General features: G+C 40.3%; 2 protein-coding genes across 2 annotated transcripts in view; both read right to left on the reverse strand.

The window, feature by feature from the left end:
* Positions 1 to 8,548: 8,548 nt before the first annotated feature.
* On the reverse strand, positions 8,549 to 12,016 carry FOXI1 (forkhead box I1). Its single transcript, XM_014948220.1, has 2 exons — positions 11,396 to 12,016; positions 8,549 to 10,406 (listed from the first exon to the last, which is right to left on the reverse strand). The coding sequence occupies exons 1-2, from the start codon at positions 11,967 to 11,969 to the stop codon at positions 9,853 to 9,855; spliced, it is 1,128 nt and encodes a 375-aa protein (XP_014803706.1). The 5' UTR covers positions 11,970 to 12,016; the 3' UTR covers positions 8,549 to 9,852.
* A 1,002-nt stretch (positions 12,017 to 13,018) lies between these two features.
* The window catches only part of DOCK2 (dedicator of cytokinesis 2), a 231,734-nt gene continuing 222,621 nt past the window's right edge, over positions 13,019 to 22,131 (reverse strand). The window contains exon 54 of the mRNA XM_014948222.1: positions 13,019 to 13,032. The gene's annotated coding sequence lies outside the window, so the exon portion shown is untranslated. The remainder of the gene's footprint in view (positions 13,033 to 22,131) is intronic.

Genomic DNA, 22,131 nt, shown 5'->3' on the forward strand with positions numbered 1-22,131 from the left:
TAGACCTACCCAATTTAACTCAAAGTAAGATAAGGCCAGCTTATTAGTTGTAATTTTAACTAATCTTGTAAAATTTTGCAGTTATATGATTTTCTACTAAATTATAGCGTATTATCTGAACAACAAAAAAAGATCCTAAAAAGCTCATCTTTGTGGAACTGTTACCTACTTTGCTACAGAAGGGAAATCAACATGCAAGTTCAGGGGTTAAAGAAGTCTGAGCATCCCAAAGACATCCCCAGTCCAGCCAAGGAACACTTGTTTCCAAGTGCCAAAATGAAAAAGCAGGTCCAGGGGAATTCCTCAGACCTGAGCTGAATAGAGCTACTCACAGCTGTGGAAGGTCTAGGGTAGGGAAGGACCTCAGAATACCCTCCTTTGCAGCTGAAGCCATGCTGTCCCCTACAGAAGCCCACAAAGCAACAGACAGGAATACTCAGTCAATACCAAACCCTGCTTCCTTTCTTCTTCTATGCAAAAATACTGCTAAACTTTTTTCTTTTTTTTTTAAATAAAATAAGAATTAGAAATCTGCCCACTTGTGATACAGTGAAGAGCAGGTATGTCTTAATGGGCACACTAGACTAAGCCGAATTAGGTGATGGCATTATCAGCATTAAATAGCCATGTTTCCAGCTGACAAAGGAAAAAAAAAAATCCCTCCACCTTCATTGAACTTCTTGCAATCTTAGCGTTCTTTCCATAAATCATTTAATAGCTGCCCTATTCATAGGAAAATGTATTGCTGAAACTAAAAGGTGGAGGTTTTTTTCCTCTCCACTCTCATTGGAGGAAAACATAATAAATTTAGCCTGATTTGCATGCAAGTTTGCATACACAAAGTTCTTGTCATGAACGAGCAAACAATAGGCTGCTCATGTCAGAACACATTGTCCAAACAACAGCATAAAAAATAGCTACTGAGCTGTAAGGCACATCAGTGTTACCTCACTGCTCTGTGCTACTGATCCTTTGTAACAGCAAGCCTGCACCTCTACAAAGGCAACAAAAAGAAATGAACTCAGCAGCTTTCTGTCTCTCCTTGTGCTTCAGTCCAAATAACCTCTATTGCTTTGTGAGACCATCCTGACAAGAGGGAAACTCAGAGTCCTTGATGAACCTGTACGCAGAATGTACAAAAAGCTTTCCCTGAAGACACAAAGGTTATCCTTTCAAGGTGCTGCCTGGAAGCACAACATCAGTTCATTTATTGGGCAATCTCTAATTACCTGCTATCTGTGTGCTGTTGTCATGAAACTTTTGGCATTACGATGTTGAGGAGGTTGCTCCTGAAACTGGTGGCATTGCAGGAGAGAAAGCCTGTTACTCGCCCAGCTGGACACACTGATACCATAGGTCATCTACACAATTTCAAGCATGGAGGATAAACTTTCCTGATGTGGCATGTAGTTTCATCAGGGCTTCTGACAGCTCTCCATGGAAAGTATCAGCATGCTACATTTAGCTCTGTTTACCTCTTGGAACTACACATGCAGAGTTTGATGCTGTCACCTGGTTACCTTACTCATTTTCTGAAGTGTGTCCGAGGAACAGAAGCAAAGGGAACTAATGGCTGTAACGCATCACTAGGAACTAGGAGGCAGCAGGAGAGATTTTTGGCTGGAAAGGATTGAATGAGAACAGTAGTAATAGTTCGAGGCAGTTACTTAACCAAAGCATGTCTAACATTTGAAGAATATTGCTGGCAGTCTTTGTGATGTCCTGAAAGCACATTGTAAAAAATTACAAAAGACATTAAGTGCAGAAAGCTTCTGTCATCCAGGGGTTAGGGTGCTCCCTGTAGCTTGCCTCTGAAACATGTAGCAGAAGTGAAGGACCGCTTCCAACATTCAGAAACTGTGCAGTAGGCACACTTCACTATTTGTGTTGGCAACCATTTTCATGTATGATACTCTCAGCTTGCACTGCATAAGCTATTTATTTTCTTATGAGCAAAATGCATGCATACAGAACTTCCTAGCCTCCTGTTTCTATGATTGTATGAACTGAGGGAGCTGGTTTTGCACTGCCTCCTGCAATTTCCTATGTACTTGCCCTGCTGGGTGAATGTGCTGCCCTACTAACTGCAGGTCGGATGTGTTTCAGTCTACTATGGCAATCCTAAATCCCACAGTCATATTAAATCATTCATGTTCCCCATTTCATCTGCCACTGCACTAGAGTTGCACCTGGTATGAAATGGATGTTTAACAGGTAAAAGCAATGCCATGTTACATTTTAAGGACATGATGCTAATAGGTATAGCTGCTAAACCTAAATTTGGAAACCCATCCAGGGAGCAAGAATACTGTTAGGTAAATTAAGATGGCAAGAACAGTCTAGGCAATTAAATTCTATGGAACAGTAACTTTTAACTGGGACCAAAATGATCAGGAGCTCAGTTATATGGTATTCTAGTAGTTTAGGATTGTGTCACTACCGGCTCACGCTGATTTTTGACTCAGAGCAGAATATATAGGTATAATACCTCCTTTTCCATGGTTGTCAAAGAGATGTGATTCCATAGGATTGCAAGTAACATGGGTACATCTGTTCTAGCAGAAAGTTTATAATTGTGCAGCATTGAAAGCACTCATTTCCTAAGCACCACCTGAGAGCCTAGGTACTATCAACCGCTTTGCTGCTTTGTATTGAGGAGCAGGTTAGCAACTGTCACCCATCCTATGCTAAACCTGAGACTAAAAATCAACAGTAAGAGGATGAGGACAATTAGAGGGATAGATGGGAGAAAGATACAAATAATTTCAGAAAAAATGTAAGGATCATGGCATGAAGTAAAAAGATGCTGGTATAATTTCAGGAAAAACGTAAGGATTGTGGCATGAAACAAAAAGATGCTGCTGTAATATAGCCAGTCCTCAACAACATTTTTTTCCTGGCATGTTTATGTTTATTCATGTGCTAATCTTAAAAACTGACTGACATGCTATTCAGCTTTTCTGTTGATTGTTCCAGTGATGATAATAGGTTCAAAAAATGGGGTTTATTAAGTTAAAAAATGGATAAAAGATCAGATCAACTCTGGCTTGAATTTTGTGCTACTAATTTAAAGCAAAGCAGTTAGATGGTGTGCTTGATTCATGGGCATGCTACAAATATCAGATGCCTAATATCAACTGGAGACATAGAACGGTACACTAAAAACCTGGTGGCTATAAAACTGCTGGAGCAAGAACAGAAAAAGGAAGAGGAAAAGAAGTTGAAAATGAGATCTTACTAATGTAAAACAGGATTATGAATATGCTCTGCTGCACGTACCCACACCCTACAAGTGCTTTAGAGACTTGTAGAGATTCTTCAGCTCTCCACTCATTTAGTTTCTGCTGCTGCAAATAGAAAATGAAGTATCTGATTTCCAGGTACCATTTCCAATGCTCGATTTTGGAAAGGACTTAGCAGGAAACAGTTTCAATTTTTTGTGCATCTAGTGGTCATTTCTGACAAGAGGAAAATGTCTCTGAGCAGACAAAGATTTCAGAGAGCGGGGAAGCATTTTAGAGTGGTATATACAAATACCATTGTAAAAGAAACATCAGAAAAAACAATCCATCAGTTAATCACTGCCTTAGGCCCCAGTCCAGCAAACTACAGTGTATTTGCAGAGGCTTTCTGAAGCCAAGGAGCATTAAGAGGGGTTCTGATGACCACGTGCTGGTGGTGAACTTTGCGGGGTGAGGTGCGTCAGTCAGTCAGTGTTGGCTTAAACAGGCAAAGAGCTGAGCTCTCCAGTTTCAGTTAAGAGGGGAGCTGGGGTTCTTAGTACTTTGCAAGACCACTCCATCAGAGAAGATTTTATCAGGGATCTTTATCAAAGGAACAATTAAAACTTTTTTACCAATTAAATAGGAAATGAGTAGCATGCAGTTAGAAATTAGGATTAGCTACTTCTAGGGTCAGCCTGACTTGCTGCCTTGCTTCTTAAACAGCAATGGATATCATATGCTGCACAAGGCTAAAACCATATTTTGCTGCAAAGAGAGGAATGCATTTAGGATTTAAAAAGAGTCAAAACCAATATGAGGTAAAGCATGATTTGTATTGCAATTTAGCCAACACAAGACAGTAATTTGCACAGGATAACAGCAGGCAGTATACTTAAACAGCAGGCAGTCCACTCAGGGAAGGTTCTTTGGGTAGGTGAAAGTTCAACAGGATAACAGCAGGCAGTATACTTAGCACAGTGTAACAGCAGGCAGTCCACTCAGGGAAGGTTCTTTGGGTAGGTGAAAGTTCTTACCACCTTACAACTAGATCCGCAATGTGAACAAGAAAAACTGAAGTGTCCTGCAGGTTTCCAGCATGTGACAGGTACTTAACAGCGATACCTCCAGGACTACAGCAATACAGATTCTTGCAGTTGTCAGCACTTAAAACAGGGAAAGCTAGAAGTTACGGGAAGTGTGCAACAGACCCTTGGTTCATACTTTACAGATCTGAGGTGTGGGTTTGTAGGCAAAAAATGACATAGGTCTGGGTCAGCTCTTTCCAAGATCCACTGGATACAGCTGTAAGGATTGCTGTAAAGTGCCTTAAACTGGCAGTGTTACAAATTGGCAAACCTACTGGGAAGAAGTTCATTATTTTCCTCACCTGGGAATGTTTTCACATGAAGCAACAAAGAAACTATTGACACTGCTAAACAGTGAAGAATTTCATAATGTATCCCATCATGAGAGAAAGGTTAGTGCATTGTAATTCAGAATGTATCTGGCAAAGTCCCCATGGCTGTTTGTTGGAGAAGTAAATACTGGCAGGACCGGCATGTGATTTTCCTTTACAGATACCTGTACCACACCTCCTGGTGTCATCTTTGAACAAGGAGTAAGATTCAAGCTCTCATCAGTTTAGCATCTGGAAGGTCAGACATTCCAGAATCCTACAGTTAAATACAAATCTTTAAGCCTTGTGGTCTAGCTTTACTTTTCTTCCACTTTATAAGAATGTTACAGTCTTAGATGTTTGCTTTATAAGACAGGTAGGAATGAAACCTAAAGTATTTGCAGATTCTTTTTATGTTATTTTGCACAGCATCCTGCGTTTTCTTTTTCTAATATTTTTGCATACATGATCACAGAACTAAGAGAAAATGAGTTAAACATTAACCAGACATTCCTATTGCTATTTGTTTACTGAGCATTGAATGCGTATTCATCACTGCATCAAGAGGCTGCAGCTTTTTAGATTTTTTTTTTTTTTTTGGTCTGTGATTTACAAGTCTCCTGTTGTTTACAGAAAGCAACCCTGGTTTGTAATTGCCACACCAAATTTTTCCTCTCTCTTACAAAATGGTTTCACAGGACAGTGTGTGCTGGCTGTCACTTGCCACTGATGAAATAGGGAAAGTTCTGTTTCCCAGCCCTGCAATCTGTCACAAAGTATGATGCATCTGCACACTGCAGTCTCTCATCTTAATCACCCCAAAACTGATTCAGCATGAACTATTTAGGTTAACATTAGCAAGTCTTAGTAGCATTTTTCTTGAGCCTGGTTCACTCTGACTGAATCAAAATAAGAAATGATTACTTAAGCATTTGTGCAGGTAGAGTTATCAGGGTGTGAAAGGCACTAACCACCTACAGGAGGGGGTGATGGAATGAGGATGAGTGATGGAAAGTTCGTATTCAGACAGAGTAGTGAGGCAGCAGCTTCAGACTGAAAATTAAACCCTGCGTTCAGAATCCAGGCAAACCGTTACCATTAATAAAGTAAATATCAGCATAGAATTATCTTTGACTACTTCGCCTAATCCAGTAAAAAGCTCCACAACAAGCTTGGCCGTTAAAATAAATACAAAGCAGAGTAAATTGCAATGCAGATTAATTACATTTCCTGCATATTGACTGTAACGAGATTTAGCAGATCTTACTGCCCTCCATTGTGTCCTCATCATTAGTGCAAACTTCTCACCTGATGTTGCTCCTCTGTACTCTTCTCCTAAGCTTCCTGCAATTATCTGATCAACTGGTTTGGATTTGGCAGATGAGAGTGTTTCATATTTAGGTTACCTTGTTGTGGCTTCATTTTGCTTAAATCTAGAGGGGGTCTTTTTTTGGTTGGGTCTGGGGTATTTTTGTAAATAAAGATTGTTGATTACAAAACATTTTGTTCACAGTATAACAGGTTTAGTAAAATTTCTTGAGTTGTTGATGGGGCTCTACAAGGACTGCTGGGGCATGAAGGACCTTGAAAGCCCCATGTTCTCAGCTAAAGCAGCTCCTTGCATTGAGGGGCTCCAGGGTTCACAACTGATCCTATGACTAGGTGGAACAACCCTGAGGCTGTAGTGTGAGGGATCTCTGGAGGCCCAGATCTCTGCTGTGAAGGCCCAGATCGCTAACATGGTTTGGGTTTACACTTTACTCTGGTACTAGAGCCAGGGCTGAAGAGACACAGACTCCACTGCTGCAGACCCAGGACATGGAACCAGGAAACTGTGGAGTAAGAACCCAGGGAAGGTGTTTCTAATGATGTCAATGACAGTGAAGCTGCCCCAGGGATTCAGCAGCAGTATACCTCCGTCATGTGTAGGAACTCATTACTCATTTATCATTAGTCAGGACACCCTGCATACCAGTGAAGGCTTCTAATATTTGCAGTTTTACTTATGGCAGAAGGGAACAAGTAGTAACCTATTCTGACCACTTTAGGGCGGCATGTGTTTGTGGTAAGATGGGAGCAGCCTTTAAGAGTTAACTCAATTTTTAAACCAGGAATAAGTAATTGCAGAGTCATGGAACACAGTGTCAACAGTAGTATGTGAAGATAGCTGTATATCAATACAAAACACACTCTAAGAATTAAATAATAAATCAAGAACCTTTACAGACAAAACTACTCAGAGTTCTTGTAGCTCAAATTCTCTTTTCAAGCAGCATCAGTCAGTAGATATGTTTGTACATGAGACGATAGCTCTGTAAAGGTGAACCGTGTTTTAAATACATTTTAGTTACAGGTCCTAGTTTAACAGCTTCTGTAATAGCATACTTAAAAACAACAAAAAAAGCCAAAAAACCACCCCTAAAAACCAGGTACTTTTCCCTCCAAAGCTATATGTTTACAATATTGGTAAAATACACAAATAGGAGCATTACCTTCGACAGAGCAGTGCTGCTGCTGCTTGTATAGGAACAGTAGTTAAATTTCCCTGCAGGTGCTAGACTTGCAGTATCTCCAGGAGCATATCAAAACCAATTTTCTCTGAAAAACACAAAAACACAGATGAAAAAGAGTGTTCCTTATTTTTTTATTTACAAAGTGCTTTTGTTTTGAGGAGAAACAGAATTACATTGCATGCAGTCATCTTTGCACTCCTCCCTGAACAGGAGCTTCATCAAGGGGGCTGATGTGTCAAGTCAGGTGAATGGTTGCAGGGGAGATAATTAATCTCTGGGGTCAAGGATCCCACTGGAAAACATACCTTTGTCTGTGGAGAACTGGCACCTTGGCAGCACTTTCTTATTACGCATAAGTCAAAAGTAGTATTTGGTTGACAGCATCTTGGAAGCAAGGAGGCACAAACTCATGGTCTTTTTGCATACCTGTATGGATTTCCTTTTATTATTTGGGACTGGGAAATAGGAGAGTCAAACAAAATGCTGAGTGACAAAGGAGTTGCTTTTTACTGTCTGCTATTGTTTAGTAACATCATTCTTCTCAGCATAATTTGCATCTTATTTTTCCCCACACTTTTGCTCTGTAAGTCCATAATGGAACATTTTCCATTTCAACACTAAAGAAATCAATTTCCTCTCATTTTTGTGAACTATATACTCCACAGGAACTATATTTCTGGGCACTTTGTTACATGTCTGCTGAATCCAAGACGTAACAGCACTGACTGAATGTGTTCCTCAATTGGCACATGAGCAAGTCTCTCTATAACAAATGCTGCCAGCTGCTGAGTTGCAAGGCATATTACAGCCCACCTACTGGGCTGGGATCCTTGGCAGGGCTGTAAAATTCTGAGGGCAGGAGTTACAGCTCATACCTCTGCACATGCCTGCCTCCAGAGGAACTTAAAGTCATGGCAGAAGGACACCACCAGAAGGTTATTTTATCTTTTCCTTAAGCAACAATGTTAGCAGTCTAGGTAGATTTCAACTTATCATAGTGGCTACAAAACTATGAATAGTCAGAACGGCCGTAATAGTGAAAAAGTTTAACCATAAAAAATAAAATAATGAGAATGCAAAAAAGATTGCAGCCATATTGGCCAATTAGCATGTGGAAATATAGTCTGGTTACTGTAATTTTAAATGATCGGCACCACTTAGCTCCAGCAGGGAAACTCTAAGGATGATTTTTATTTAGTGATAGTATTTTGCATAATAGCAGCCAATTATATTCCTCAGGCATGCAAATTTTGATTGCCTAGACATATGCTATTCTCAGTCTCTGACCTTCAGTGACTATTATGCTGCTCTTTCCTCAGGCAAATTGCTTAAGTCAAACTATTAAGCAGACTTTTAAAGACATAAGTAGTATAGCACACACACACAGGTACACACTCTTCTATACAAATGCTTTATTAAAAATGCTTCTGGGGTTGGCCCGTAACAAAACTGTGCCCATGTAGAGTTACAAAAAAAATATCAAGACAAAATGGTATCTATTACAATGCATTAATGTGTTTTCTATCATTCCAAAAGTCTGGTCAGTGCCCAGATGTGAACAGTTAAACTTGCTGTCTACGTATGTTAACCAGTTTGAGATATTACTCTACATAAATGTGGAAATTGATTCAAGTCTTGGTTTGAAAAAACTTCATACACACTTTGAAATTTTCTTTGTGGCTACAGTAGAGTGGTGAAAAAATACACATTATTTCTAATATTTACACAAGGATAAACAGCATGGACTTTTACAAAATGAAAAAAAATATACAGTAGAGGGACTTAAACTCTACCTCCCCTTTCTTTTTCCCTGCCTCTCACCCCCCCATATTCAAATTCTTTACTCAGTACAGTAAAAATTATTCATGTAGAAGGTTAAGATAGAAGAAATGTGTGTTGTTCTTAGAAAAAAAAAAAGGATTAAATATATATATATTCAGGACAGATCCTGTTTTCCTTATATGAATATATTTGCATGTGTAAGGAAAAAAAATAAATGACCCTGTAATTATAATTGAAAACATTAAGATCCAACTGCACCAGCAGAAGACAATTCCATTCTATTTCATTATGCTTTCTTTCAGTTTCAAAATGACTGTTGTGTCCCTGCTGGTACTAGCTTGCTTCACAGCCATATTCCCCTTGGGGCTGAAAAGGGGTAAAAATTCAGACAGTGTATGCACTAGTATGAGAGAAAACCAAAGACAGCACTCACCATTCAAATGTTGGTTGTTACTCACTATACAGTAGTTTTTATTATAGATCCTTCAGTGTCTCAGAATAGCTTTGGTCAAATAAGAACTTGCTAAGCATGGCTAGTACAGGCAGCCTGTATCAGCAAGAGAGGATATTTAAAGATACAACCACGTTTCTATTAGCACTTTAAAAAGAACAGCAATGCCAGAAAAAGCCTCACACCTAAGGCATCAAGTAACTTCTCAAGGATGTCTGTAGAGGACCGTGGTTGGCAGCAATACCAGCACAGTGTCTCAGAGAGAACTCTTCACTACGCTTGTTGTTATGATCCCTGATTTTTTATGTGGAGCTGCCGAGTGTGGAGTATTTGTGATTTGAACAAGTCTAATGGGTAACAAGTTTGTGGCTGTCAGAAGGTAGGGTGCTGTGTGGGTCCCAGAGACAACAAGCTAACGCTAATCATCTGCCCACAGAGCATTTAATCTCATAAATAGCTATACTTTGGTGTCATAGAATCCTTCATTTAAACCTCTGTTCCTTCCCTGGAATACAGCGTGTTATTTGTGCTGATACTGCTGTAAAAATGGGTGTTAAACTGGTTGAGCACAGAGTTGCTGTAGCCAAGGTGGCTGGAAGGCATAGAATTGGACCACTCTCCCACACCATGACTGGGGATATTAGAGAGCGGGGAGTAGGAGTTAAAGCCTACCATATTCTGTCCCATTTTGTCAATGGGTTCAGAGTTGAGTCCCAAAGGCACTGAGCGGCTCATGGAGTTAGAGCCATTAACATACGCAGTCATACTGGAGAGGAAGTTACTGAGGCACGGGCTACTGGAAGCTGGAGGTGGAGATCCTTTCTCAGGTGAACTGTCAGTCCCAGGAGATGAGTTTTCCAAGATATCCTGATGCTCTACAGCTTTGGGGCTGCCAGTCAGGGCGCTATCCTCTGATTTCTCAGATACAAGGGTGGCTGCACTAGCCCCAACGTCAGACTTCCTTTTCCTCTTCCTGCGAAAGTTTCCATTGTCAAACATCTTTTCACAGTTCGGGTCCAGAGTCCAGTAATTCCCTTTTCCTGTCAAAGGAGACAGAGGCACATCTTTAGTTTGAAAACATGCACACAGACAGCAAAGAGCAGTTGTCTAGGACTGTACAACATTTCTCTTATTTGACAGAAAGAGAACAATTGCATGAGCCGAAGTCAAATGTATTTTCTAACCACACAGAAGTGTAAGTATGTTGAAATCAGAAAAAAAAAAACCTGTAAAGTTTTGGGCTGTATCCTTTAGCCCTGACTCTTCACACAGGTAAAACTACAAGTGGAGCCACTGGGAAACAAACGCTTCTTGTTTTGTTTTCTTGGTGGGGGAGGAGATTTTCAGTATATAGCTAGTCCTCTGAACTTACAGCAGAGAGCAATCAAATCCCATGCTGGACTGCTCCCGCAGACTCAGTGTGGTAGGATAGGCTTCTAACAAGATAGAACCAGATTTTTGGTCCTCTGTGGCAGCATAATTGAATGGCTTTTAAATGTTCCAATGGTTCTTAACAGCTATTGATAGAAAACAATAAATAAAGGAACAATCTGACAGCATATCAGCCAAGGGCTTGGAAATGGCAGAGGTGTGATTGCAAGCAAAATGCTACTTGAAACAAAGTAAAAGCAGCCTGCTCTCCTCTGGAGAATTACTGTTGACTCCCTGAATTTCTTTGACAAATCTGAGTTTGCTTTCTCCCCTTTCCATTAATTCCCAGATAAGTTTGACATAAGATATGTGCATTACACCAAATGGGTTGTGATTGTGACTTGCTGAGACTGCTCCTGTGCTCAGCACATTGACCAGTTCTCAGGAAGACCTTGAGCAGTAAAGAATCCCCTTCCCTGCAGAGATTTAATAGCAACACCCATTCTAAGCATAGTTGCCTTCTAGTTCAGACCTATGAAAACAGAAGAGCTACTATGTGTATTTCCCGTATCATTACGTCTCTTTACCATGTATTAGATGTTTTTAAATTAATCAAGTTTAATTGGAGGAGGGGGGGAAAAGGGGGAGAGAGCTATACCTGGATCGTCTTCATCTCGAGGCACTTTCTTGAAGCAGTCATTGAGAGACAAGTTGTGCCGGATGGAGTTCTGCCAGCCAGCTTTGCTTTTGTTATAGAAGGGGAAGTTGTCGGCCACGTACTGGTAGATCTGGCTGAGAGTCAGCCTCTTTTCAGGCGCTCCATGGATAGCCATGGCAATAAGTGCAGAGTAGGAGTAAGGTGGTCTAACCAGCTTCATAAGCTCTTCTTGGGATGGGAGAGGAAGCCAGCCCAGGTCAGTTCCTCCCAAGCCGTGCATGTTGGGCAAAAGCTGCCTTTGCATCCCATAAGACTGAGGAATGAAGGGACTGGCATTGGATCCTGGGAGATATGGTGGTGGGGTAATGGAAGGTCCGTTTAGCCAGAGGTAAGGATTGGGAGTGGCGTTGTAATCCGTCGTCTCAAAGGTGCTCGGTCGCTGTGGACTAGGGATATTCTGTGGATGGAAAAAGTTCTCATAGTAGATACTCATCTCTGGAGGTTCTTGACCAATATTTGGAAATTGCGGGCTGCAGCGCGGTGGAGAGTGCGTTTGTGGCTCAAAGGAGCTCATACTCTAAGACAGGCAGCTGATAAGTTCTGACACACCTGTGCTAGTGCTCCTTCCCTGAGACAGGTGCATCACCTGTGCCCTTCCCTACCTACTTATGCACCTGTAAATGCTTCAGGTTGTGTGCAGGCTCCACCCCACAGCCCTGAGTGGCTGCAGATGAGGACGATATCCCTTTTGGAATGCTGGCAGTCCCAGCCAGTCCCTGATGTCACATCAACCCAATGTGAAAGTTACAACCGTTTATCTTCTTAAATGAATGAAGGAATTTTCCACTAATGTGATGCACGTAAAGAAAGCCTGAGGTGCCTTGAAGTTAAATCCCCTAATCAGAGATCCTCCTTTTTCTACCTTTCACAATGAAACTTTAGCGTTCTGTATTTCTTTCCTTTCAAAAAGCCATTTTGTGCTGCGGGCTAGTAACACCTCAGTTATGGCAAAAGCCATTGTCACTCGTCAATGAAACAGTAGGCATATAAATATACTACATATACTTAAAAAAAAAAAAAAAAAAAGGAAAAAAGAAAAGGTCAGACCTCCTTTTCTTTCTGTAATTTTAATTGCAGAGTTGCTTGTACTTCCCCCTAGGCAATCACAGTACTACAGGCAAATTCTGCAGCTGGTTACTCACGTGAGTAGTCTTACTGATATAAATGGAATTACTCCCTAAAGTAAGGATTAATCTTGTGAGAAAAAAAATTCAAGCTTAATCATCAAACCTTTCTTTAGAGCTTAAATTGGTGAACTGAGATGGGAAATCATTATTTGCTGCTTCCTCTTTGCTGCAGGATTAGTGCAGAGAGCTCATGAAACCTCTTAGCTGAATTTCCAAGCAGGAAAGAGGCATTTTTCAGCATGGCTCTTTTCTCCTAAGTTCTAACAACTTCATTTTTATCTATACAGGCAAAAATTGACTCCTTAAAATTAAGTAACAAGGAAAAACCTTTAGGCCTTTTATGACTTAGAAAAATACTTACTGCCTTGCGTAGCACCCTGCACTTTCCAAGGAGGAGAAAGCAGAGCTGTAGTCTCACCAACACCTGTCTCAGAAGGACAGCTCTTCCGACTGTCCCTGCATGAGAGTCTGCACAGCAGTGAAAAGCAGAGTTGAAGTTCCCTTCAGAAGGGATATTTGCATATTTTTATTATGTTTAAGGCACATACATACATTTGCAGCTCAACTCAGCCTTAATAACTCATGCAATTAAAGAAGGTTCTGGTATGACAAGGCCTTTAAGATGGCTCTAGTCCTCTAATTTCTGCAGAAACATGCGTTTTGACCTGTAGATTTGAATTCCTGGCTGTCCCAAAGACTTTTTTTGTTTTTTCCCATATTCATCTATTCACTTAATCTCACATGCTGCACCACCAAGATTTCCCCCCTCCCTAAGCATTACTGATTCACTAATGTCATGTTCATATTGTTGTTGCTTTTAAAGGTATGAAAAAAATTTCACTGGAAACACAACTGAAATATTGAGTAGAGTGACAAGGGTAGCCAATTTGCCTGCTCAGAAACACTGTTATTTAAAAAATACATGCTTTCACTACACATAAAATCATTTGTACTGCATCTATGGACAAACAAGTTGCTATTTTAATTTGAATGATGGAGTTCAGAGTTTGTAAATGCAGAGATAAACTTTAAACAGACAAAAGGCAAGTGGAACACAGCGGGACTGGCTCATTTTCTAAGTGACAACTGCTGTGCAAAAGGTGACTTGGACAAAAAAACAAGGGATGATTCATTTTTCAGAAAATAATAATGTGAGTACCTCCCCCCTTAAGAAAGCTATCTGAGATAATTTTTTTTCTCCATAAGAATCTGAATTACAAACAAGCCGCTTGAGCAACATTGCCTACAGCTTCCTAATTTACTTACGAACCTAGAGATATATTTGTAAATTATATCTGTAGTCCTGCAAATTTTAATGCTACAAATATTGCTAATTAAAAACCCCATTATTTACAGGCATCAGTGGAATGAAAAATTTAACAAACGCACAAATGAGTAAAAACAGTTTTACAACAAACTAAGACCCAGAACATAGCGTGAAAATTAAACACAGTAAATTTTTTATCTTCTCAGCAAATTACATTTTTGTTAAAAAAAAACCCTGAAAAAAAGAAAAAAACTTGCAAATTTATTACCACTCAGGATTCATTTATTCCTAGAAGTAAAAACTCAGCTAACTGCATCATGGACTTGGATGAGTGGCATCTAAGTACTTATTCCCTGAGGTGCTCTTCATGCACAGCTGCAGTTAAAATACACTGAAGTGGGTGCTGAGTGAACACATGCTTTGAAAACATGTAAAGCTTTACAAAGGGAAAAAGTATTACTTCTGCCACCAGAGACTGATGAAAGTTGTAAAACTTCCTCTGCAAATTAATCTTGATGAAGTTTTGGTGCAGTGCATTCCGGCAAGGTCAGCCCCTGGCTGTGCTCTGCAGCTGCCTGAAGGATGCATTTACCACCAGACCTACCTCGCTGCAACAGCCGAGCAAAGGATCACACAGAACTAAGTAAAGCAAGGGCTGAGGTGAGGAGTGGCAAGTACTCCTTCTAGAGCAACGAAGTGCACAGACAACTGCAAGCTTCTGCCTACGGAGCCCTGAAGGAGAGTGCAAAGGTCTGAGCCCTCCCTTGCGTGTCTGTGTCCCGGCACAGCTTCCAGCACAGGCACCAGCCCATCAGCAACAGTTTTCTTCCAACTGACCGTGCTTGATTTACTCAGGTGGGAGTATAAACAGTGCCAGTATAAGTGGTACTTTGCCAGCACTGTGGGCACACCTTACTGCTTGAGAACCACTGCGATACGTGTTCCTGAATGGCTCATATGATGCTCATATGCAGGCAAAAGGCAGCAAGGAAAGAACTTCGCTCGTGCTGCGATTGCTGAGCAGGGCTGGTCAGAACTGGAGTTACTTGAGTCTAGCCAGGAATACTGCCCTGGGGTCCTCACCACGGAGACTCCTGCTCCTGGCAGGGCTGGAAGGAGAAGGCAGCAAGGTAGCGATCCCAGAAGTGGAGAAAAGAGAAGGAAAAAAGGTGAGGCTTCCATATGAAGAGGCTGGGAAAAGGTGATATGCTGATCAAGCTACACTAACAGATCATGTTTAGGGCTAAAAAACCCTAGAAATGAAACAGAGGCTGACGCCGGAGTCACAGTTTAGTGAGCATTAGTTCTAAATGCATTGGGTTCCCTAAAGTCTTTGTAGGCAGGATGCATCGTGTTGTTAACATTTCTTCTTACTGCAGTACTTTACAGCCCTGAGTGCACCTCTCTACCAGTTGGAAGCCTGATCAAGCACAGATGGTTGTCACACCAAAGATTGTTGTTAACTCTTGTGTTATATGAACATTTGCTCCTCTTGATTTCTTAAGCAAAGCTCCAAAATCTGCAGGGTTGAGGCCAAGCCCCTGCAGAGCTGTTCCTCTGTACCCCTCTGCTCCAGCCAACAGTAGTATTTCTTTACACTGATTGCCCTTTTACAAAGGAAATCAAAATGGTCTGAAATCTTGGGTTATGAAAAGTTCAAACTAATTTCATTAAAATGAAGATTCTTCAACATTTTCACTTATACTCCAAAGTAACCTGTGCATTCAGTGTTTGTGAAATGCAGGGACTTGGGAAAAGTGCACACACAGCAGCATGTAGTAGGGAGTAAAAACGTGGGGGTCAAAAGGTGGAGAGTAATATGGGGAGGTCTCTGTACACTTTTGTAATGTTTTGGATGAGATACTTCCAACTACCTTCTTAACTGCATCTTTCCAAGCGGTAAAGCAAAACGAAGCATAATACCTCCCAGTCTCACAAGCACCTTTAGGTCATTGTGCTGTTTCAGTGTGACAGTTCTAGAGAACTGAGATGAAAAGCACCACGCCTGCATGATGCAAAGAAAGACAACATCGTGCAAACCCCCTGTAAGCACTCAAACATGTTCAAAATTCTATAGTAGTAACTTCATCCTGGCAAACCTTGCAACATACTGCATATCATTGTCCCTCATATAGCCAACATAAAGCACTCTGCATCACGTACTTTAGCTAATGAGTCAGAAATTAAATCGACTGTTTACCAGATCATGATACATATTGCCAGATAATCCCACGCTGTAGAGATGTATTTTTAATGAATAGGAAGCTTTAAGCTGTACTGTTAACATTGTGTACAACCCCAAGCACGGTGCCTTATCACAGTTTAACACTGTGCTGAAGAGAAGTTCATACAAGCTATTCACACAGTCACAAAGAAGAGGGAAAAATTGTTTTTAAAAGAAGGGTGTTCATCTACAACTCAGTAGTACATCAAGCAACCCACCTTGTTTGAAGGAATTCTCACACTGAATTCTGAAACAGTTCAGTATCCATCCATAAGACATTTTCACATACTGAAAAATTATCTGTATTCTTGGCTGTCCAGTAGATTACTTGTGGAAGTCTTTGTGTCTTATCCCAGTAATCATCTGCCTAGTGTATGCACAAAATAAACCACACCGTCAGAAGAAACAAGGTGTAGCCGGCAAAACAATGTCATCTCAAGGTCATTACAAAAACATAGGAAATGTAAAATACAGTATTGCAAAACAAGGGAAGTAAGCTTTATTTCTAGAAATGCAGGTTGAACATTAAATTAATGGAAAAGGCAGTATCATTTGGACCTGTGCCATACACCCTGCAATGCTAGAATGCCCTTAGACTTCTTAAGTCTTTCAGAACAAAACCACTCTGGATTTTTAAAGCAACTTTATAACTGGGGTTTTAGAAGACTGTAAAACCTTATACGGGCTAGTAGCTGCGTTCTGACCATGAGAGCTATGATAATAAAAGTACTCATAACTCCTGCTTCAACAAAGGCCATCCACTGTCTTGCCCACATATGATATGGTAGAGGGGATTAGATGTCCCCCGACTTATGCATTAGTTATGACAGGCCGTAGGCAGGCAAGAAATCTATAGCTTCCTGTTGGCTGTCTATGGCTCCCCTGGGTTCTGCTGCATTTAGACACACAGACGTGCTTGGCCCTGTAACGGAGAGACCCTGCAACCAGTCACAGAGAGAGTCTGCAGCAAATCCCTCTCATCTTAGAATCGGAGGTGTCTCTCAGTCATGGGAAATTAGTACAAATACAGATACCTCAATCAATCATTCCTTGGCACCCTCACTGCTGCTACCAGCTTCCCAACAGCTGAAACGCTTCCCTGTTTCAGATTAACTGCTTATTCTTCTTTGCTTCCCACTAAATGTTTGTTTATGCAAGAAATAAACGGTGCTAAAATCAAATGAGGTCTTGTATTAACATCAATTGTGTTTACCAAGGAAATTAATCCTTGCACCTTCCCAAAACCCTCAGAGTTTAAATTCTTGTGCATTTCAATGAGATGCACAACAGGATTTACACAAAGAAAAAGTAGTAACATGTTACTACTTCTGTTTCAGTTGGATTTCAGCATCAAGGTATTTGCTTGTTGGATAAATCAGCTCCTCCCACTCCACTCCTCCTACTCCCACTCCAAAATGGAGATCTTACTGAAAAGTCATTGTAGAACCACAGATTTTTTAGAAAACATGACCTCCTTTTTTTTCTTTTTTTTTCTTTTTTTTTTTTAATGTTTTTTTCACAGTTTTCTACACCCTTTGGTACTTGCACAACTCAAACACTTGGAGAAAATTAATTAGCAACTAAAACTGATAAGTGAATTGGCACAGTTGTAAGTACAGTGAAGTACTATAAGAACACACCCCGTCATAGATACACTTAAGGTTGTTTTAATGTAACCGGGGTTTAACTGCAGCAAACTAAGATCATCTAACTTGTGAATAGGATGATTTACAGTGTTAATAATCCTTGCACTTCCAGTTGTTCCACTTTGGTTTTCCCAGTATAGGGGCAGACAGATCAGTAGTTGTTCTATTTTATGGGCAAAGTAATTGCAACTACTTATCTCCCCCTAGTGATAATTTTTGAAAATGTATTGAATTTGTCTAGATCTGCCCTAGAGATAACTTAGTAGCAAGCTTTTATACTGGCATGATTACTGTCCCTTTAGTAATATTAGATAGATCTATATTTGTAATTCTGGGGTCTGTAAAAATAACCGGTGGTATATGTAGGCATTTTTAATCTTTTCACATTTGAATTCTTCCTTTACTTAGAAATTCCATGAAGAAATTCTGGTAAGTTTTGAGATTTATGTCCTTATTTCCTTTGCTCTTCTGTTTTCCAGTAGTCTTACTATCTCCAGTAGTACCGTTTTCTTGTCTTGTGAAAGAAGCAGTTGATAAGAAAGATTCTATAAATTCAGGCATTGTGCATTAGTACTACTGAGCGTGTCAAAGCACTACTGAACTATTGCTGGATGTGTCAAAGCGACTGGAGTCATGTAGTAAAGACTTCACATTCCTCAGTATTTGTAGAATCCAGATATCCAACAGTAACATGCTTTATTGTATGATAAAATACAGTATTCCTGGCTAAAACAGCTGCATCTAAAGCAACTGTATCCAGGGATGTTTCCGTTTGTATAAAAACGTACAACCAAACATTCCGGGGAAAATCTTCCCTCAAAATATGTTTCAAACGTAGAGTTTTTAAAGACTTTTTCTAGTTACAACAATAGTGCCAGATTCCTACTACTTCACCTCGCGAAGTCTCTTTTTTTGGCTGCTGGCCAGCCAGCTCAGGGCATAGATACCTTAAATGACCATTTCTGATCCCCAGCACCTTTCTTGTGCCTTTTGCCTCAATCCCCACTTACACCCCATTGTAACACCATCAACAGCCACCTCCCATTAGCTGAACTAATTCAAGTTAATGGCAAGGCCTATGAAGTGGTATCTGTTAATGAGAGATCGTTCATGCCTCTCACATTAACCTGTTAGTAAATGAATTCCCGCGTGCATAATGAGGCATATGGAAATGCAGCACACACAAATACTCATGAAAAAATCATTAACAGAGAAACGATATTCATTACAGCACAGACACTCGCATTGCCTGTCTAATTCTAGGGTCAGCCATAGGAAAGATCACTCCTGGCACAGAGGAGCTTTCTGCTACCCTGGAAGACAAAAAAGAAAACCAACCTCCATTGAAAAGGGATAATTATATCCAAAACCCAATCAGATCAAACTGTTCTCACTTTAACCATGATTACATTTATCTAACATTTTAAAGTTTATGAGATCTGTGGCCTACCCGACATTTGTTTGCAGAGCAATTATTCGTTTACAGTGTTAATCTTTAGCACACACTGCATCATGATAGCAAATCAGAATAGACAATTACAGACTGAGTCAATAGAGAACAACTACTGTCCTCACCCCATAGCAGTAAATGTTGCCAGTGCTGAAGTCCTTATAACCGAGGGCAGCCCCTGGAACGTTGCTCAATGTTCCCTCTCCAAAGGACCTTGAATACCTAAGAGCAAGTAGGAACTCACTTCTGGGAGGGAAATAGGTAGTAGGCAAGTAGGAACTCACTTCTGGGAGGGAAATGTAAGTAAATACTGTAATACTAGTGACTGCTCCAAGGCATCCAGGACAGGAGATGGCTGCAAGCCTTTTTCATAGAGGCTCCCATGTTCCTCAGGAAATAAGGTTTACGTAACAAGAAGGACATATCCACCTCCAAAAAGTAATGTGGGAAAGGATCCTTTAATAGTTCATTTTTCCTCTCTCCTCAGAAATGTTTTTTTTTTTAAAAAAGGGATGATGCAAAAAACAATTCACCTTTAAATTCGCTGAATTCTCTGGATTTCTATGTGAGAAGGATCCTGTGTTTGACTTAAGTTATTCATTTTATTTTCATATACTCTGGAGAACTGACCTCTGCTCCTGTTTTAAGCAGAATGCCCTAGATCTAGATGATTCCCATTGATGTCGGCATATACAGAACCCACCTCTAGGATAAATGTTTCATCCAGTAAATAGCTTTGCTCTGAAGCTGGAACAAAAAAGGGTCATTTGGTCTTTTCATGATAGTTAAGCTAAAATCCTTTATAATCAAAGAGCAAGTTAGCATAGAGAATTATGTAATTAGATGGTTTTAAACACAACTCCTGAACCTCAGCTGATGTAAACAGAAACCTGGTTTAATAACAAACAAACCCATCATCTTCTGGCCTACCTTGCCGTTTTAAAAAACACCTTTAACAGCTTTTCTTGTGTTATTTCAAAGGGATTGTTTAAAAGCCCTCTTACCATGATCAGAGTGGAACAGACCTACTTGGGAGCTTGACAAGCTTTCAGTGATTTAAGTTATACCATTATTTCAAAGATGCTTCAATTGGTCTTAGTTGGGCTGAAATAAAAATCCCTTGATAATCAGCCAGATGTGACACGGCTGCTGCAATTCTGTGACATGAGTGAGCACCTCTGATTCTGAATCTATATAGTTGTAAGTACAATAAAATCCTTACAGATTTATCCTAGTCCAAAGCAGAAATTTATGCTTATTAGTGCAATCAATGTAAAATCTCATTATGACTCTGGGTATAGATTGTACTGTATGATTTAGCAGCCATCAGTTGTTGAATTGTGAAGAGACTTCATACTCAAACTGATCAGGTCAAATCATCTAAGTCCACTTCACTTTCTCAGCAGTTTTCGATCATTATTCCGATTTTTTTTTCTTGCAGGATTCCTTGCACATTATATTCAACGTATTTTAAATAAAAGAGCCTGCTCCATCATTGCCACTAGCAATAAAACAAGCAGCAAAATAGCCAAACAACAAAAGCCGTAAATACCAAATGGGTTAAAGATGGCAACTCAATCTCTGAATCCATTTTGTCACTGCAATGTCAGTGATTTTAGTAACATGACACAAAAGCATTAACCTATCGACAAACTCCCTGCTCTTCTGAGAGCTGTGAACAAGTGCTTGGCACAGGTTTATTGCTTTTTGCCAGTTCAGGTTAGGAACTGCTCTTCAGCCAATTTTTACAGTAAAAACGGCTGCTGCCTGAAAGCACTGAGTAGAATATAGTAACTGGTGCTTAAAATCTCCTCCTCAACACTGTGGCTACTTGATGTCCTTCAGACTGAGGAAAATTTTCCACTGTTATTCCGTTACAGCTTCCTTGTATCAGTAACTGTGGGAGCAAACTGGCTCTGCATCCCAAATCTCATATGGAGCAGAATAGCCCACCATGCTGGTTATATGAGTCCTGTTCTTCAGAGACCAGGATGGCTTCAATTTAAACATGATGAAACTGGACACATTCCAGACTCTCAGAGTCCTCTACACTACTAAGGCTACAGTTCATGCGATGCGTTAGTAATGCATCCAGGAAAAGCTGCCTACAGTAGCGTAACACACCGGGCTGGGTTAATTTAACTTGTTTGTTGTTACATTATATCAACTACTAACAGGTCAGAAAAGGAGAAAAATGTTAATTTAAAATTCTGCACCTCTGAAATTATGAAGAAATCCAGTCCTCTTTCTCTCCCATACAAGACTGAGGTCTCCCAAGACAGACAGTGGGAATTCTGCCTTAATGAGTCTTTAAAGAAAGGTCAGAGATTTGCTGAAACAAATCTGAGAACTAGAGAAAAAGCCAAAAGCCAGACCAAACAATACCAACAAGGCAAATGAAAACAGAGATCCAGTGATGCCTAATGTGCCTGTGGGCTCCATACAGAATAACCAATATGGCATCCATTACCTCCACTGGGAGTTGGAACTAGATGATCTTTAAGGTCTCTTCCAACCCAAACCCTTCTATCATTCTACTCACCCAAAATTTCCATTGTCTAATAAAAAAAGGTTACAGACTGCATGTGATACCGCTAAAATGTCAATGTCGAGCAGTACCTGCAACAAATACACAGCTCTATCACACGTTAATTCGCAGTTCAAGAATACAATGTGTTTGTAAGGTCTGTAAAATCTTTGAAAAACCTCTTCTTCCTGCTCAGAAACTCGATCCTCATTGACTTATATTCTGAACACCTTCCTATAGCTCACTAATTTTTATTGAAAAAAAACAAAAGCATTAAGTTCCCTCCCCAGAGGAATAATTGGGTCCTAATTTCATAATGAGGACTTGGACAGTATCACTCATGGCTCAGACAAGGGCAGGCTGGATACCCAAGTTTGTTAAATAATGCCTTACAGAATGCAAACATTTTCCATCTCTGACCAGCCCTCACACTGC

The sequence above is a fragment of the Calidris pugnax genome, unplaced genomic scaffold (genome assembly GCF_001431845.1).
Source record: "Calidris pugnax isolate Ruff unplaced genomic scaffold, ASM143184v1 scaffold27, whole genome shotgun sequence".
Lineage (NCBI taxonomy): Eukaryota > Metazoa > Chordata > Aves > Charadriiformes > Scolopacidae > Calidris > Calidris pugnax.